The sequence below is a fragment of the Ranitomeya imitator genome, chromosome 7, assembly GCF_032444005.1.
Source record: "Ranitomeya imitator isolate aRanImi1 chromosome 7, aRanImi1.pri, whole genome shotgun sequence".
In the NCBI taxonomy this organism is placed as follows: domain Eukaryota; kingdom Metazoa; phylum Chordata; class Amphibia; order Anura; family Dendrobatidae; genus Ranitomeya; species Ranitomeya imitator.
The window spans coordinates 114,390,701-114,408,868 of NC_091288.1; the positions used below are offsets into that span (position 1 = coordinate 114,390,701).

Sequence of the window (18,168 nt, forward strand, 5' to 3'; positions counted from 1 at the left end):
CAGTGGGACTACATTAGATGACACTGCAAGGTTGGATCTCGGGCAGCTTGGACGCACAGGCACTGCCAGCCTGACACCTACATGATGTCAGAAGACGGGCACCGCTAACTGTGCATGGCCAAGGGATAACATTACAGCGCGGGCTCCGTGACAGAACCAAACAACGTTGAGGAGGTGGCGCCCGGCACCAAGGGGGTTGGAATGACGGCTGTGCTGTGTCACATTACAAAGGAAAGTCCCACTTCCGGGATGGTTTGACGGTGTGAGGGGACACATTATATGAGTGTGTACTTCAGCGTTTGCAAGGAGCATAATTTTCGGAACAACCATTTTCCATGTGCAGTATTACTGCTGTACAAGATGGCTCTTTCAGCAACAAATGCCTGGGGGGGGGGGTTAAAGGTTCCCTTTCAACTTGCTCCACTGCAGGCTTCGGCCTACACTCTGCTCCTCTTTGATTCCCTGGGTTTCAACACTGTCAGTTGCCACCTGGAAGTGTTGTCTACACAGAAAAAACACTAGGTGATGTGTCAGTGGGGTTCAGCACCGCCAGCTGTTCCCCTGCTGTGTAGTCGGCAACGTGTCCAGCACAAGCCACGCTGGCACAACAGAACAAAAGCTGCCACCAGTGCAGGCTTCGGCCTACACTCTGCTCCTCTCCTCCTCCTGCTGACCCTGGGCTCAAACACCGCTAGTTTTTGCCCGGAAGTGCTAGCTGCACAGAGAAAAACACCAGCCAATGTGTTAGTGGGGTTCAGCAACGCCAGCTGTTCCCCTGCTGTGTAGCCGGCAACGTGACCTGCAAACGCCATGCAGGCACAGGAACTGAAATTAAAAGGGAACCTGGCCCCACCCCCCCAGGTGTTTCTATGTATAACAGCCACCTAGTACAGCAGTACTGCTGCATTTGTACAAGGTGGCTGACTTTTTCTCCTTGCCCACGTGGAACTCAACACGTACAAAATGTGTCTCATTGAGACCATTCCACTGTCCCTGAGGTGTGACTTTCCTTTGTAATGATACGCAGCACCCCCCTTGGTAGCGTTTCCCGTCTTTTGTCATCATGGTTAGCTGGCTGCGCCTGTGCATCCGCCCTGCTAGAAACAACGCCCGTCGTTGTCATATTTATTTTGTCAGCGAGGGTGTGGTTTATGGGCACGAGCAGTGCATATGTTCGCCTGTCTTAACTCATCTCCTTCCGCCTTCTTCAGACTGTGCGGCCTCCTGGCCGTGGTAGGCGATAAGGGATCAGCTGAGGCCGCCCAGTCTGGAGCAGGTGTAAGGACATGTGTAAGCGGCAAACCTATTTACTGCACAAGGCCACGAATCCCAGCCACGCAGTGTGATTTTTTGAAAACACACTGTGGGTCTGGGATTCATGTCCATCGCTAACCGCAACGGCCGACATGAAATGAGGTCAGAAGACAGGAAGCGCTCACAGCGCATGGCCAAGGGATCACAATAGCGCAGACTCCTGTACAGCAAATAACAACGCTCAGGAATCTGCGCCCAGTACCTAGGTGCAAATTTTGACACCTGTGCTGCGTCTCGTTAAAAAGACAAGTCACGCCTCCACAACTGTTTGACAGTATAATGGGCTAAATAGTGTACGTGTTTTAGTCAGCGTGTGCAAGGAGCAAAACAAATAGAGCAACCTTTTACTTGTGCAGCATTAATGCTGCACAAGGTGTGGCTCTTGTACCTTGCAACACCTGAGGGGGGGGTTAAAGGTAACCTTTGAAATTGGTTCAACTAGGCTTCGGCCTACACTCTGCTCCTCTACTCCTCCTGCTGACCCTGGGCTCAAACACCGCTAGTTTTTGCCCGGAAATGCTAGCTGCACAGAGAAAAACACCAGCCAATGTGTTAGTGGGGTTCAGCACCGCCAGCTGTTCCCCCGCTGTGTAGCCGGCATCGTGTCCAGCACAAGCCACGCTGGCACAAACGACCAAAAGCTGCCACCAGTGCAGGCTTCGGCCTACACTTTGCTCCTCTCCTCCTCCTCCTGCTGACCCTGGGCTCTAACACCGCTAGTTTTTGCCCGGACATGCAATCTGCACAGAGAAAAACACCAGTCAATGTGTCAGTGGGGTTCAGCAACGCGAGCTGTTCCCCTGCTGTGTAGCTTGCAACGTGACCTGCAAACGCCACGCAGGCACATGAACTGAAATTGAAGGGAGCCTGCCCCCCACCCACAGGTGTTTCTATGTATATCAGCCACCTTGTACAGCAGTACTGCTGCATTTGTACAAGGTGGCTGACTTTTTCTCCTTGCCCACGTGGAACTCAACACGTACAAAATGTGTCTCATTAGAGACCATTACAATGTCCCTGAGGTGTGACTTTCCTTTGTAATGACACGCAGCACCACCCTTGTTAGCGCTGCCCGTCTTTTGACATCATTGGTTAGCTGGCTGCGCCTGTGCATCTCCCCTGCTCGAAACAACGGCCCTCGGTGTCTTTTTTTTTTGGACAGCGAGGGTGTGATTGATGGGCATGTGCAGTGCATATGTTTGCCTGTGTTCACTCATCTCCTTCCGCCTTCTTCAGACTGGGTGTCCTCATGGCCGCGGCAGGCGATAAGGGATCAGATGAGGCCGCCCAGTCTGAAGCAGGTGTAAGGACATGTGTGAGCGGCAAACATATTTAGTGCACCAGGGCACGAATCCCAGCACCGCAGTGTGATTTTTTAAAAACACACTGTGGGTCTGGGATTCATGTCCATTGCTAACCGCAACGGCCAACATGAAATGAGGTCATAAGACAGGAAGCGCTCACAGCGCATGGCCAAAGGATCACAAGAGCGCAGACTCCTGTACAGCAACTAACAACGCTCAGGAAGCTGCGCCCATGCAAAAAGGTGTTGTTTTCGACACCTGTGCTGCTTTTCTTTAAAAAGACAAGTCACGCCTCCACTACTGATTAACAGTATAATGGGCTAAATAGTCTACGTGTTGCATTCAGCTTGTGCAAGTAGAAAAATTAATAGAGCAACCTTTTACTTGTGCAGCATTAATGCTGCAGAAGGAGTGGCTCTAGTACTTTGTAACACCTGAGGGGGGGTTAAAGGTAACCTTTGAAATTGGTTCAACTAGGCTTCGGCCTACACTCTGCTCCTCTCCTCCTCCAGCTGACCCTGGGCTCTAACAACGCTAGTTTTTGCCCGGAAATGCTAGCTGCACAGAGAAAAACACCAGCCAATGTGTTAGTGGTGTTCAGCACCGCCAGCTGTTCCCCCGCTGTGTAGCCGGCATCGTGTCCAGCACAAGCCACGCTGGCACAACCGACCAAAAGCTGCCACCAGTGCAGGCTTCGGCCTACACTTTGCTCCTCTCCTCCTCCTGCTGACCCTGGGCTAAAACAACGCCAGTTTCTGCCCGGACATGCTAGCTGCACAGAGAAAAACACCAGCCAATGTGTTAGTGGGGTTCAGCACCGCCAGCTGTTCCTCTGCTGTGTAGTCGGCATCGTGTCCAGCACAAGCCACGCTGGCACAACTGACCAAAAGCTGCCACCAGTGCAGGCTTCGGCCTACACTTTGCTCCTCTCCTCCTCCTGCTGACCCTGGGCTAAAACAACGCCAGTTTCTGCCCGGACATGCTAGCTGCACAGAGAAAAACACCAGCCAATGTGTTAGTGGGGTTCAGCACCGCCAGCTGTTCCCCTGCTGTGTAGCTTGCAACGTTTCCTGCAAACGCCACGCAGGAACATGAACTGAAATTGAAGGGAGCCTGCCCCCCACCCCCCCAGGTGTTTCTATGTATAACAGCCACCTTGTACAGCAGTACTGCTGCATTTGTACAAGGTGGCTGACTTTTTCTCCTTGCACACGTGGAACTCAACAAGTACAAAATGTGTCTCATTACAGACCATTACAATGTCCCTGAGGTGTGACTTTCCTTTTTAATGACACGCAGCACCCCCATTGTTAGCGCTGCCCGTCTCCTGACATCATTGGTTGGCTGGCTGTGCCTGTGCGTCCCCCCTGCCCGACACAACGCCCCCCGTTGTCTCATATATTTTGACTGCGAGGGTGTGATTGATGGGCACGAGCAGTGCATATGTTCCCCTGTTTTCACTCCCCTCCTTCCGCCTTCTTCTGACTGTGCGGCCTCATGGCCGCGGCATGCGATAAGGGATCAGCTGAGGCCGCCCAGTCTGAAGCAGGTGTAAGGACATGTGTGAGCGGCGAACATATTTACTGCACAAGGCCACGAATCCCAGCACCGCAGTGTGACTTTAGGAAAAGCCACTGTGGGTCTGGGATTTATGGCCATCGTTAACCGCACCGGCCAACATGAAATGAGGTCATGAGACGGCCTGCACTAACAGGGTATTGCCAAGGGATAACACAAGAGCGCAGTTTCCTGTACTGCAAATAACAACGGTAAGGAATCTGCGCACAGCACCTAGGTGTAAATTTGTACACCTGTGCTGCGTCTCCTTAAAAAGACTAGTAGTCACGCCTCCACTACTGTTTGACAGTATAATGGGCTAAATAGTGTACGTGTTTAATTCAGCGTGTGCATGGAGCAAAATTAAATAGAGCAACCTTTGACTTGTGCATCATTAATGCTGTTCAAGGTGTGGCTCTTGTACCTTGCAACACCTGAGGGGGGGGTTAAAGGTAACCTTTGAAATTGGTTCAACTAGGCTTCGGCCTACACTCTGCTCCTCTACTCCTCCTGCTGACCCTGGGCTCAAACACCGCTAGTTTTTGCCCGGAAATGCTAGCTGCACAGAGAAAAACACCAGCCAATGTGTTAGTGGGGTTCAGCAACGCCAGCTGTTCCCCTGCTGTGTAGTCGGCAACGTGTCCAGCACAAGCCACGCTGGCACAACAGAACAAAAGCTGCCACCAGTGCAGGCTTCGGCCTACACTTTGCTCCTCTCCTCCTCCTGCTGACCCTGGGCTAAAACAACGCCAGTTTCTGCCCGGACATGCTAGCTGCACAGAGAAAAACACCAGCCAATGTGTTAGTGGGGTTCAGCACCGCCAGCTGTTCCTCTGCTGTGTAGTCGGCATCGTGTCCAGCACAAGCCACGCTGGCACAACTGACCAAAAGCTGCCACCAGTGCAGGCTTCGGCCTACACTTTGCTCCTCTCCTCCTCCTGCTGACCCTGGGCTAAAACAACGCCAGTTTCTGCCCGGACATGCTAGCTGCACAGAGAAAAACACCAGCCAATGTGTTAGTGGGGTTCAGCACCGCCAGCTGTTCCCCTGCTGTGTAGCTTGCAACGTTTCCTGCAAACGCCACGCAGGAACATGAACTGAAATTGAAGGGAGCCTGCCCCCCACCCCCCCAGGTGTTTCTATGTATAACAGCCACCTTGTACAGCAGTACTGCTGCATTTGTACAAGGTGGCTGACTTTTTCTCCTTGCACACGTGGAACTCAACAAGTACAAAATGTGTCTCATTACAGACTATTACAATGTCCCTGAGGTGTGACTTTCCTTTTTAATGACACGCAGCACCCCCATTGTTAGCGCTGCCCGTCTCCTGACATCATTGGTTGGCTGGCTGTGCCTGTGCGTCCCCCCTGCCCGACACAACGCCCCCCGTTGTCTCATATATTTTGACTGCGAGGGTGTGATTGATGGGCACGAGCAGTGCATATGTTCCCCTGTTTTCACTCCCCTCCTTCCGCCTTCTTCTGACTGTGCGGCCTCATGGCCGCGGCATGCGATAAGGGATCAGCTGAGGCCGCCCAGTCTGAAGCAGGTGTAAGGACATGTGTGAGCGGCGAACATATTTACTGCACAAGGCCACGAATCCCAGCACCGCAGTGTGACTTTAGGAAAAGCCACTGTGGGTCTGGGATTCATGGCCATCGTTAACCGCACCGGCCAACATGAAATGAGGTCATGAGACGGCCTGCACTAACAGGGTATTGCCAAGGGATAACACAAGAGCGCAGTTTCCTGTACTGCAAATAACAACGGTAAGGAATCTGCGCACAGCACCTAGGTGTTAATTTGTACACCTGTGCTGCGTCTCCTTAAAAAGACTAGTAGTACTAGTCACGCCTCCACTACTGTTTGACAGTATAATGGGCTAAATAGTGTACGTGTTTAATTCAGCGTGTGCATGGAGCAAAATTAAATAGAGCAACCTTTGACTTGTGCATCATTAATGCTGTTCAAGGTGTGGCTCTTGTACCTTGCAACACCTGAGGGGGGGGGTAAAGGTAACCTTTGAAATTGGTTCAACTAGGCTTCGGCCTACACTGTGCTCCTCTACTCCTCCTGCTGACCCTGGGCTCAAACACCGCTAGTTTTTGCCCGGAAATGCTAGCTGCACAGAGAAAAACACCAGCCAATGTGTTAGTGGGGTTCAGCACCGCCAGCTGTTCCCCTGCTGTGTAGTCGGCAACGTGTCCAGCACAAGCCACGCTGGCACAACAGAACAAAAGCTGCCACCAGTGCAGGCTTCGGCCTACACTTTGCTCCTCTCCTCCTCCTGCTGACCCTGGGCTCAAACAACGCCAGTTTCTGCCCGGACATGCTAGCTGCACAGAGAAAAACACCAGCCAATGTGTTAGTGGGGTTCAGCACCGCCAGCTGTTCCCCCGCTGTGTAGCCGGCATCGTGTCCAGCACAAGCCACACTGGCACAACCGACCAAAAGCTGCCACCAGTGCAGGCTTCGGCCTACACTTTGCTCCTCTCCTCCTCCTCCTGCTGACCCTGGGCTCTAACACCGCTAGTTTTTGCCCGGACATGCAATCTGCACAGAGAAAAACACCAGTCAATGTGTCAGTGGGGTTCAGCAACGCCAGCTGTTCCCCTGCTGTGTAGCTTGCAACGTGACCTGCAAACGCCACGCAGGCACATGAACTGAAATTGAAGGGAGCCTGCCCCCCACCCACAGGTGTTTCTATGTATAACAGCCACCTTGTACAGCAGTACTGCTGCATTTGTACAAGGTGGCTGACTTTTTCTCCTTGCCCACGTGGAACTCAACACGTACAAAATGTGTCTCATTAGAGACCATTACAATGTCCCTGAGGTGTGACTTTCCTTTGTAATGACACGCAGCACCACCCTTGTTAGCGCTGCCCGTCTTTTGACATCATTGGTTAGCTGGCTGCGCCTGTGCATCTCCCCTGCTCGAAACAACGGCCCTCGGTGTCTTTTTTTTTTGGACAGCGAGGGTGTGATTGATGGGCATGTGCAGTGCATATGTTTGCCTGTGTTCACTCATCTCCTTCCGCCTTCTTCAGACTGGGTGTCCTCATGGCCGCGGCAGGCGATAAGGGATCAGATGAGGCCGCCCAGTCTGAAGCAGGTGTAAGGACATGTGTGAGCGGCAAACATATTTAGTGCACCAGGGCACGAATCCCAGCACCGCAGTGTGATTTTTTTAAAAACACACTGTGGGTCTGGGATTCATGTCCATCGCTAACCGCAACGGCCAACATGAAATGAGGTCATAAGACAGGAAGCGCTCACAGCGCATGGCCAAAGGATCACAAGAGCGCAGACTCCTGTACAGCAACTAACAACGCTCAGGAAGCTGCGCCCATGCAAAAAGGTGTTGTTTTCGACACCTGTGCTGCTTTTCTTTAAAAAGACAAGTCACGCCTCCACTACTGATTAACAGTATAATGGGCTAAATAGTCTACGTGTTGCATTCAGCTTGTGTAAGTAGAAAAATTAATAGAGCAACCTTTTACTTGTGCAGCATTAATGCTGCAGAAGGAGTGGCTCTTGTACTTTGTAACACCTGAGGGGGGGTTAAAGGTAACCTTTGAAATTGGTTCAACTAGGCTGCGGCCTACACTCTGCTCCTCTCCTCCTCCTGCTGACCCTGGGCTCTAACAACGCTAGTTTTTGCCCGGAAATGCTAGCTGCACAGAGAAAAACACCAGCCAATGTGTTAGTGGGGTTCAGCACCGCCAGCTGTTCCCCCGCTGTGTAGCCGGCATCGTGTCCAGCACAAGCCACGCTGGCACAACCGACCAAAAGCTGCCACCAGTGCAGGCTTCGGCCTACACTTTGCTCCTCTCCTCCTCCTCCTGTTGACCCTGGGCTCAAACACCGCTAGTTTTTGCCCGGAAATGCTAGCTGCACAGAGAAAAACACCAGCCAATGTGTTAGTGGGGTTCAGCACCGCCAGCTGTTCCCCTGCTGTGCAGCTTGCAACGTGACCTGCAAACGCCACGCAGGCACATGAACTGAAATTGAAGGGAGCCTGGCCCCCACCCCCAGGTGTTTATATGTATAACAGCCACCTTGTACAGCAGTACTGCTGCATTTGTACAAGGTGGCTGATGTTTTCTCCTTGCCCACGTGGAACTCAACACGTACAAAATGTGTCTCTTTGAGACCATTCCACTGTCCCTGAGGTGTGACTTTCCTTTCTAATGATACGCAGCACCCCCCTTGGTAGCGCTTCCCGTCTTCTGACATCATTGGTTGGCTACTTGCGCCTGTTCGTCCGCCCTGCCTGAATAAAATGCTCCTCGTTGTCTTAATTATTTTGACTGCGAGGGTGTGATTGATGGGCACGAGCAGTGCATATCTTCGCCTGTCTTAACTCATCTCCTTCCGCCTTCTTCAGACTGTGCAGCCTCATGGCCGCGGCATGTGAGAAGGGATCAGCAGAGGCCGCCCAGTCTGAAGCAGGTGTAAGGACGTGTGTGAGCGGCCAAAATATTTACTGCTCAAGGCCACGAATCCCAGCACCGCAGTGTGGCTTTATGAAAAGACACTGTGGGTCTGGGATTTATGGCCATCGTTAACCGCACCGGCCAACATGAAATGATGTCATAAGATGGGCAGCGCTAACAGGGCATTGCCAAGGGATAACACAAGAGCGCAGACTCCTGTACAGCAAATAACAACGCTCAGGAAGCTGCGCCAAGCACCAAGGCGTTATTTTGGACACCTGTGCTGCGTCTCATCAAAAAACCAAGTCACGCATCCACTACAGTTTGACTGTAGAATGGGGTAAATTGTGTATGTCTTTCATTCAGCGTGTGCAAGTAGACAAATTAATAGAGCAACCTTTCACTTGTGCAGCATTAATACTGCACAAGGTGTGTCTCTTGTACTTTGTAACACCTGAGGGGGGGGTTAAAGGTTTCCTTTGAAATTGGTTCAACTAGGCTTCGGCCTACACTCTGCTCCTCTCCTCCTCCTCCTGCTTCAACACGGGCTCTAACATCGCTAGTTTTTGCCCGCAAGTGCTAGCTGCACAGAGAAAAACACACGCCATTGTGTTAGTGGGGTTCAGCAACGCCAGCTGTTCCCCCAGTGTGTAGCCGGCAAAGTGTCCTGCAAACGCAACGCAGACACAAAGCTGCCTCCAGTGCAGGCTTCGGCCTACACTCATCTCCCCCTGCTTACCCTTTGCTCCAACACCGCTAGTTGGGGCTCTAGGAAGACAATCTTTAATAGGCAAGGCAACGCATCTGGGTTCCAGCACCGCCAGCTGGTTCTCGGCAGTGTTCTTGTCACAGGTACTCCCTCGTGCCAAGCCTGGTTTCAGCACCGTCAGCTGTTTCCGGGTTGTGTCAAGCTCACTGAGACACCTATGCTTGCCTCGTCGTGGTGCGGTCGGGTTAGCCAACTCCAGGGTGCCTCCAGTTTAGGAGCTTCCTATGTGGGCTGCGTGAACTGGTAGTCAAGGCTGGTTCTGTAGTGCCAGTAGGCCCAGCTCCCCCTGTAGGACTGTTGGGATTCGGTAACTGCGGCTGCCTCGCGGCCTAGCTGTTCTCTCCTCTCCTGTGGGCCTTGGGGTCCACCACCTGGTTCCAGCACCGTCAGCTGGTTCCGGGCCGAGCCTTTGGCTTAGGTGCCTCCTCCTGGGTATCCGAGTTCCGCCAACGCCAGGCGGTCCTTGGTAGTGCTTTTAAGCGCGGGCACCTACAGCTTAGTAACCGGGTTCCAGCACCGTCAGCTGGTCCTCGGTCGTGCCATTGGCTCTTGCACACTGGGGCAACGCATCCGGGTTCCAGCACCGCCAGCTGGTTCTCGGCAGTGTTCTTGTCACAGGTACTCCCTCGTGCCAAGCCTGGTTTCAGCACCGTCAGCTGTTTCCGGGTTGTGTCAAGCTCACTGAGACACCTATGCTTGCCTCGTCGTGGTGCGGTCGGGTTAGCCAACTCCAGGGTGCCTCCAGTTTAGGAGCTTCCTATGTGGGCTGCGTGAACTGGTAGTCAAGGCTGGTTCTGTAGTGCCAGTAGGCCCAGCTCCCCCTGTAGGACTGTTGGGGTTCGGTAACTGCGGCTGCCTCGCGGCCTAGCTGTTCTCTCCTCTCCTGTGGGCCTTGGGGTCCACCACCTGGTTCCAGCACCGTCAGCTGGTTCCGGGCCGAGCCTTTGGCTTAGGTGCCTCCTCCTGGGTATCCGAGTTCCGCCAACGCCAGGCGGTCCTTGGTAGTGCTTTTAAGCGCGGGCACCTACAGCTTAGTAAGCGGGTTCCAGCACCGTCAGCTGGTCCTCGGTCGTGCCATTGGCTCTTGCACACTGGGGCAACGCATCCGGGTTCCAGCACCGCCAGCTGGTTCTCGGCAGTGTTCTTGTCACAGGTACTCCCTCGTGCCAAGCCTGGTTTCAGCACCGTCAGCTGTTTCCAGGTTGTGTCAACTTCACTGAGACGCCTATGCTTGCCCCGTCGTGGTGCGGTCGAGTTAGCCAACTCCAGGGTGCCTCCAGTTTAGGAGCTTCCTATGTGGGCTGCGTGAACTGGTAGTCAAGGCTGGTTCTGTAGTGCCAGTAGGCCCAGCTCCCCCTGTAGGACTGTTGGGGTTCGGTAACTGCGGCTGCCTCGCGGCCTAGCTGTTCTCTCCTCTCCTGTGGGCCTTGGGGTCCACCACCTGGTTCCAGCACCGTCAGCTGGTTCCGGGCCGAGCCTTTGGCTTAGGTGCCTCCTCCTGGGTATCCGAGTTCCGCCAACGCCAGGCGGTCCTTGGTAGTGCTTTTAAGCGTGGGCACCTACAGCTTAGTAACCGGGTTCCAGCACCGTCAGCTGGTCCTCGGTCGTGCCATTGGCTCTTGCACACTGGGGCAACGCATCCGGGTTCCAGCACCGCCAGCTGGTTCTCGGCAGTGTTCTTGTCACAGGTACTCCCTCGTGCCAAGCCTGGTTTCAGCACCGTCAGCTGTTTCCGGGTTGTGTCAACTTCACTGAGACGCCTATGCTTGCCCCGTCGTGGTGCGGTCGAGTTAGCCAACTCCAGGGTGCCTCCAGTTTAGGAGCTTCCTATGTGGGCTGCGTGAACTGGTAGTCAAGGCTGGTTCTGTAGTGCCAGTAGGCCCAGCTCCCCCTGTAGGACTGTTGGGGTTCGGTAACTGCAGCTGCCTCGCGGCCTAGCTGTTCTCTCCTCTCCTGTGGGCCTTGGGGTCCACCACCTGGTTCCAGCACCGTCAGCTGGTTCCGGGCCGAGCCTTTGGCTTAGGTGCCTCCTCCTGGGTATCCGAGTTCCGCCAACGCCAGGCGGTCCTTGGTAGTGCTTTTAAGCGCGGGCACCTACAGCTTAGTAACCGGGTTCCAGCACCGTCAGCTGGTCCTCGGTCGTGCCATTGGCTCTTGCACACTGGGGCAACGCATCCGGGTTCCAGCACCGCCAGCTGGTTCTCGGCAGTGTTCTTGTCACAGGTACTCCCTCGTGCCAAGCCTGGTTTCAGCACCGTCAGCTGTTTCCGGGTTGTGTCAAGCTCACTGAGACACCTATGCTTGCCTCGTCGTGGTGCGGTCGGGTTAGCCAACTCCAGGGTGCCTCCAGTTTAGGAGCTTCCTATGTGGGCTGCGTGAACTGGTAGTCAAGGCTGGTTCTGTAGTGCCAGTAGGCCCAGCTCCCCCTGTAGGACTGTTGGGGTTCGGTAACTGCGGCTGCCTCGCGGCCTAGCTGTTCTCTCCTCTCCTGTGGGCCTTGGGGTCCACCACCTGGTTCCAGCACCGTCAGCTGGTTCCGGGCCGAGCCTTTGGCTTAGGTGCCTCCTCCTGGGTATCCGAGTTCCGCCAACGCCAGGCGGTCCTTGGTAGTGCTTTTAAGCGCGGGCACCTACAGCTTAGTAACCGGGTTCCAGCACCGTCAGCTGGTCCTCGGTCGTGCCATTGGCTCTTGCACACTGGGGCAACGCATCCGGGTTCCAGCACCGCCAGCTGGTTCTCGGCAGTGTTCTTGTCACAGGTACTCCCTCGTGCCAAGCCTGGTTTCAGCACCGTCAGCTGTTTCCGGGTTGTGTCAAGCTCACTGAGACACCTATGCTTGCCTCGTCGTGGTGCGGTCGGGTTAGCCAACTCCAGGGTGCCTCCAGTTTAGGAGCTTCCTATGTGGGCTGCGTGAACTGGTAGTCAAGGCTGGTTCTGTAGTGCCAGTAGGCCCAGCTCCCCCTGTAGGACTGTTGGGGTTCGGTAACTGCGGCTGCCTCGCGGCCTAGCTGTTCTCTCCTCTCCTGTGGGCCTTGGGGTCCACCACCTGGTTCCAGCACCGTCAGCTGGTTCCGGGCCGAGCCTTTGGCTTAGGTGCCTCCTCCTGGGTATCCGAGTTCCGCCAACGCCAGGCGGTCCTTGGTAGTGCTTTTAAGCGCGGGCACCTACAGCTTAGTAACCGGGTTCCAGCACCGTCAGCTGGTCCTCGGTCGTGCCATTGGCTCTTGCACACTGGGGCAACGCATCCGGGTTCCAGCACCGCCAGCTGGTTCTCGGCAGTGTTCTTGTCACAGGTACTCCCTCGTGCCAAGCCTGGTTTCAGCACCGTCAGCTGTTTCCGGGTTGTGTCAAGCTCACTGAGACACCTATGCTTGCCTCGTCGTGGTGCGGTCGGGTTAGCCAACTCCAGGGTGCCTCCAGTTTAGGAGCTTCCTATGTGGGCTGCGTGAACTGGTAGTCAAGGCTGGTTCTGTAGTGCCAGTAGGCCCAGCTCCCCCTGTAGGACTGTTGGGGTTCGGTAACTGCGGCTGCCTCGCGGCCTAGCTGTTCTCTCCTCTCCTGTGGGCCTTGGGGTCCACCACCTGGTTCCAGCACCGTCAGCTGGTTCCGGGCCGAGCCTTTGGCTTAGGTGCCTCCTCCTGGGTATCCGAGTTCCGCCAACGCCAGGCGGTCCTTGGTAGTGCTTTTAAGCGCGGGCACCTACAGCTTAGTAACCGGGTTCCAGCACCGTCAGCTGGTCCTCGGTCGTGCCATTGGTTCTTGCACACTGGGGCAACGCATCCGGGTTCCAGCACCGCCAGCTGGTTCTCGGCAGTGTTCTTGTCACAGGTACTCCCTCGTGCCAAGCCTGGTTTCAGCACCGTCAGCTGTTTCCGGGTTGTGTCAACTTCACTGAGACGCCTATGCTTGCCCCGTCGTGGTGCGGTCGAGTTAGCCAACTCCAGGGTGCCTCCAGTTTAGGAGCTTCCTATGTGGGCTGCGTGAACTGGTAGTCAAGGCTGGTTCTGTAGTGCCAGTAGGCCCAGCTCCCCCTGTAGGACTGTTGGGGTTCGGTAACTGCGGCTGCCTCGCGGCCTAGCTGTTCTCTCCTCTCCTGTGGGCCTTGGGGTCCACCACCTGGTTCCAGCACCGTCAGCTGGTTCCGGGCCGAGCCTTTGGCTTAGGTGCCTCCTCCTGGGTATCCGAGTTCCGCCAACGCCAGGCGGTCCTTGGTAGTGCTTTTAAGCGCGGGCACCTACAGCTTAGTAACCGGGTTCCAGCACCGTCAGCTGGTCCTCGGTCGTGCCATTGGCTCTTGCACACTGGGGCAACGCATCCGGGTTCCAGCACCGCCAGCTGGTTCTCGGCAGTGTTCTTGTCACAGGTACTCCCTCGTGCCAAGCCTGGTTTCAGCACCGTCAGCTGTTTCCGGGTTGTGTCAACTTCACTGAGACGCCTATGCTTGCCCCGTCGTGGTGCGGTCGAGTTAGCCAACTCCAGGGTGCCTCCAGTTTAGGAGCTTCCTATGTGGGCTGCGTGAACTGGTAGTCAAGGCTGGTTCTGTAGTGCCAGTAGGCCCAGCTCCCCCTGTAGGACTGTTGGGGTTCGGTAACTGCGGCTGCCTCGCGGCCTAGCTGTTCTCTCCTCTCCTGTGGGCCTTGGGGTCCACCACCTGGTTCCAGCACCGTCAGCTGGTTCCGGGCCGAGCCTTTGGCTTAGGTGCCTCCTCCTGGGTATCCGAGTTCCGCCAACGCCAGGCGGTCCTTGGTAGTGCTTTTAAGCGCGGGCACCTACAGCTTAGTAACCGGGTTCCAGCACCGTCAGCTGGTCCTCGGTCGTGCCATTGGCTCTTGCACACTGGGGCAACGCATCCGGGTTCCAGCACCGCCAGCTGGTTCTCGGCAGTGTTCTTGTCACAGGTACTCCCTCGTGCCAAGCCTGGTTTCAGCAGCGTCAGCTGTTTCCGGGTTGTGTCAAGCTCACTGAGACACCTATGCTTGCCTCGTCGTGGTGCGGTCGGGTTAGCCAACTCCAGGGTGCCTCCAGTTTAGGAGCTTCCTATGTGGGCTGCGTGAACTGGTAGTCAAGGCTGGTTCTGTAGTGCCAGTAGGCCCAGCTCCCCCTGTAGGACTGTTGGGGTTCGGTAACTGCGGCTGCCTCGCGGCCTAGCTGTTCTCTCCTCTCCTGTGGGCCTTGGGGTCCACCACCTGGTTCCAGCACCGTCAGCTGGTTCCGGGCCGAGCCTTTGGCTTAGGTGCCTCCTCCTGGGTATCCGAGTTCCGCCAACGCCAGGCGGTCCTTGGTAGTGCTTTTAAGCGCGGGCACCTACAGCTTAGTAACCGGGTTCCAGCACCGTCAGCTGGTCCTCGGTCGTGCCATTGGCTCTTGCACACTGGGGCAACGCATCCGGGTTCCAGCACCGCCAGCTGGTTCTCGGCAGTGTTCTTGTCACAGGTACTCCCTCGTGCCAAGCCTGGTTTCAGCACCGTCAGCTGTTTCCGGGTTGTGTCAAGCTCACTGAGACACCTATGCTTGCCTCGTCGTGGTGCGGTCGGGTTAGCCAACTCCAGGGTGCCTCCAGTTTAGGAGCTTCCTATGTGGGCTGCGTGAACTGGTAGTCAAGGCTGGTTCTGTAGTGCCAGTAGGCCCAGCTCCCCCTGTAGGACTGTTGGGGTTCGGTAACTGCGGCTGCCTCGCGGCCTAGCTGTTCTCTCCTCTCCTGTGGGCCTTGGGGTCCACCACCTGGTTCCAGCACCGTCAGCTGGTTCCGGGCCGAGCCTTTGGCTTAGGTGCCTCCTCCTGGGTATCCGAGTTCCGCCAACGCCAGGCGGTCCTTGGTAGTGCTTTTAAGCGCGGGCACCTACAGCTTAGTAACCGGGTTCCAGCACCGTCAGCTGGTCCTCGGTCGTGCCATTGGCTCTTGCACACTGGGGCAACGCATCCGGGTTCCAGCACCGCCAGCTGGTTCTCGGCAGTGTTCTTGTCACAGGTACTCCCTCGTGCCAAGCCTGGTTTCAGCACCGTCAGCTGTTTCCGGGTTGTGTCAAGCTCACTGAGACACCTATGCTTGCCTCGTCGTGGTGCGGTCGGGTTAGCCAACTCCAGGGTGCCTCCAGTTTAGGAGCTTCCTATGTGGGCTGCGTGAACTGGTAGTCAAGGCTGGTTCTGTAGTGCCAGTAGGCCCAGCTCCCCCTGTAGGACTGTTGGGGTTCGGTAACTGCGGCTGCCTCGCGGCCTAGCTGTTCTCTCCTCTCCTGTGGGCCTTGGGGTCCACCACCTGGTTCCAGCACCGTCAGCTGGTTCTCGGCAGTGTCTTTTGCTCTTGTACCTTCTGCTCCCCATCCTGGTTCCAGTACCGTCAGCTGGTTCCGGGCAGAGCCTTTGGCTTAGGTGCCTCCTTCTGGGTATCCAAGTTCCACCAACGTCAGGTGGTCCTTGGTAGTGCTTTCAGGCACGGGTACCTCCTGCTTAGTAACCAGGTTCCAGTAACGTCAGCTGGTCCTTGGTAGTTCCATTGGCTCTTGGACCTTCGGCTACCCATCCGGGTTCCAGTACCGTCAGCTGGTTCTCGGCAGTGTCTTTTGCTCTTGTACCTTCTGCTCCCCATCCTGGTTCCAGTAACGTCAGCTGGTTCCGGGCAGAGCCTTTGGCTTAGGTGCCTCCTTCTGGGTATCCGAGTTCCGCCAACGTCAGGCGGTCCTTGGTAGTGCTTTTTAGCACGGGTACCTCCTGCTTAGTAACCGGGTTCCAGTAACGTCAGCTGGTCCTCGGTAGTTCCATAGGCTCTTGAACCTTCGGGTAGCCATCCGAGTTCCAGTTCCATCAGCTGGTTCTTGGCATTTTCTCAGCCTTCTTGTACCTTCTGCTACATTTCCAAGTTGAAGACCCTAACGTCGACAACCCGGAAGACCACCCCGATGACGACGACCCGGAAGACCACCCCGATGACGACGACGACGACGGCGGAGACGACGACGGCTGAGACGACGACGGCGGAGATGACGACACTGGAGACGACGACCCTGGAGACGACGACATGGAAGACCGAGAAGCAGAAGAACAAGAGGCTGCAGAACAAAGAGCAGAAGAACATTAAGCATAAGACTTAATATCAGAGCAAAAGATATTATCTAAATTATATGCAGAAGAAGACTAAGCAGTGTATGGGGGTGAGTCCGTTCCTCCTCGTGGTGCCCCTGGATAAAGCCTGATGCTGCAGGCCAAACTGAACGCGGACAAATGTAACTTTTGTGACTGGCAGAACGGAAGGTGTAATCTTCCAACTTTTATAGATAACAACTACGGGAATGCCTGTCACAAATGAGAATATGATGAAGAAGTAGAATAGGAAGAATAATAACAGTGGAATAAAAAGAATATGTAGAATAGGAAGAATAATAATAGTTGAAGAAAATGAATATGAAGAATGTAATAAAAAAAAAAATAGGTAGAAGATGAAGAAGAAGATGAATAAGGTGAAGAAGAAGTTGATGTCAAAGATGCTGATGATGATGAAGATGAAAGTGTGGGAAAAGTAAAAAAAAAAAAGAAAAAAAAAGAAGGGGAAGGGCGTGGAATAGTGAAACATCAATATCTGACAAAATAAAAAAAAATTTACATACTCAATATCTTTTTCACTCCGAACGTCTTAAAAAAAACAAAAAACATGCTATTCTATTTGATTGGGCTAAACCTCATTGCCTTTAATGTCTCCGCCACCTCCCACAATACATCCTACATTATTCTTAGTTGTTTTCCTTCATGTAGAATGAACCTACAAGGAAAGAAAGGGTTTATTTTAATTCTGATATTTTGGTCCCATTGACTTGCATTGGGATCGGGTATCGGTATCGGCGATATCCGATATTTTTTGAATATCGGCCGATCCAAACCGATACCGATACTTTCCGATATCGGAAGGTATCGCTCAACACTACTGATAAGTAAATAAGGCAGCACACTGTAGCGCTGAAACATGCAAATATGAAACACGAAAATTGAACTGCATTACTGCACTAGAAATATGAAAAATGAGAGCATTTAGCGCATAAAAATGGCCAATTTTATGTGTACCTGGTAGCCCCTTTACGGCATCTCTCTTATACCAGGTCCTACACTTGCCTTACCTCGCTGAGAATAAACGTCTCCATCTGAATGGGTACATGTGAAACCTCTTCCTAGACTAAAATTATCTCTGTGGAGGGGTATTGGACCTGCTGTAATTAAAACACCTGTGGCTAGGAGGCGGAGTGCACAATCAGAAGGCTAGAGAATACATTTCAAAAACCTGACCGGCACATCCAAACATAGACTCAGTGTGAACAGGTGCTGAACCTAGAGTCGCCAACTCGTATATAGTTAAGTAAATAAGGCAGCACACTGTAGCGCTGAAACATGCAAATATGAAACACGAAAATTGAACTGCATTACTGCACTAGAAATATGAAAAATGAGAGCGTTTAGCGCATAAAAATGGCCAATTTTATGTGTACCTGGTAGCCCCTTTATGGCATCTCTCTTATACCAGGTCCTACACTTGCCTTACCTCACTTTATACCCGTTTATACATGATGTTTATAGCTGTGCGCCAGTTTTCTTGGTATTCTGGGTGGAGATTCTCAACGCTGCAAAGCATCAGGCCTCCATCTAGTATATACATATTTGTAATTAATTCTGTTTGGCTTTATTATAGGAACAAGAAAGAGAAGAAATGTCACCTGAAGTTGAAACTGAAGAATGTTCTGATAAAGCAAATGATTTAAACCAATGAACATCTCAAAAAATAAACAGATCTACAGTATACTCA

The 18,168-nt window shown here is 53.9% G+C and overlaps 1 protein-coding gene across 1 annotated transcript in view; it reads left to right on the plus strand.

Moving 5' to 3' along the window:
• Positions 1-18,168, plus strand: part of C7H2orf80 (chromosome 7 C2orf80 homolog) — a 212,470-nt gene extending 194,302 nt beyond the window's left edge. The window contains exon 6 of the mRNA XM_069735385.1: positions 18,055-18,168. Within this exon, the coding sequence (XP_069591486.1) occupies positions 18,055-18,132 (78 nt within the window). The 3' untranslated portion in view covers positions 18,133-18,168. The remainder of the gene's footprint in view (positions 1-18,054) is intronic.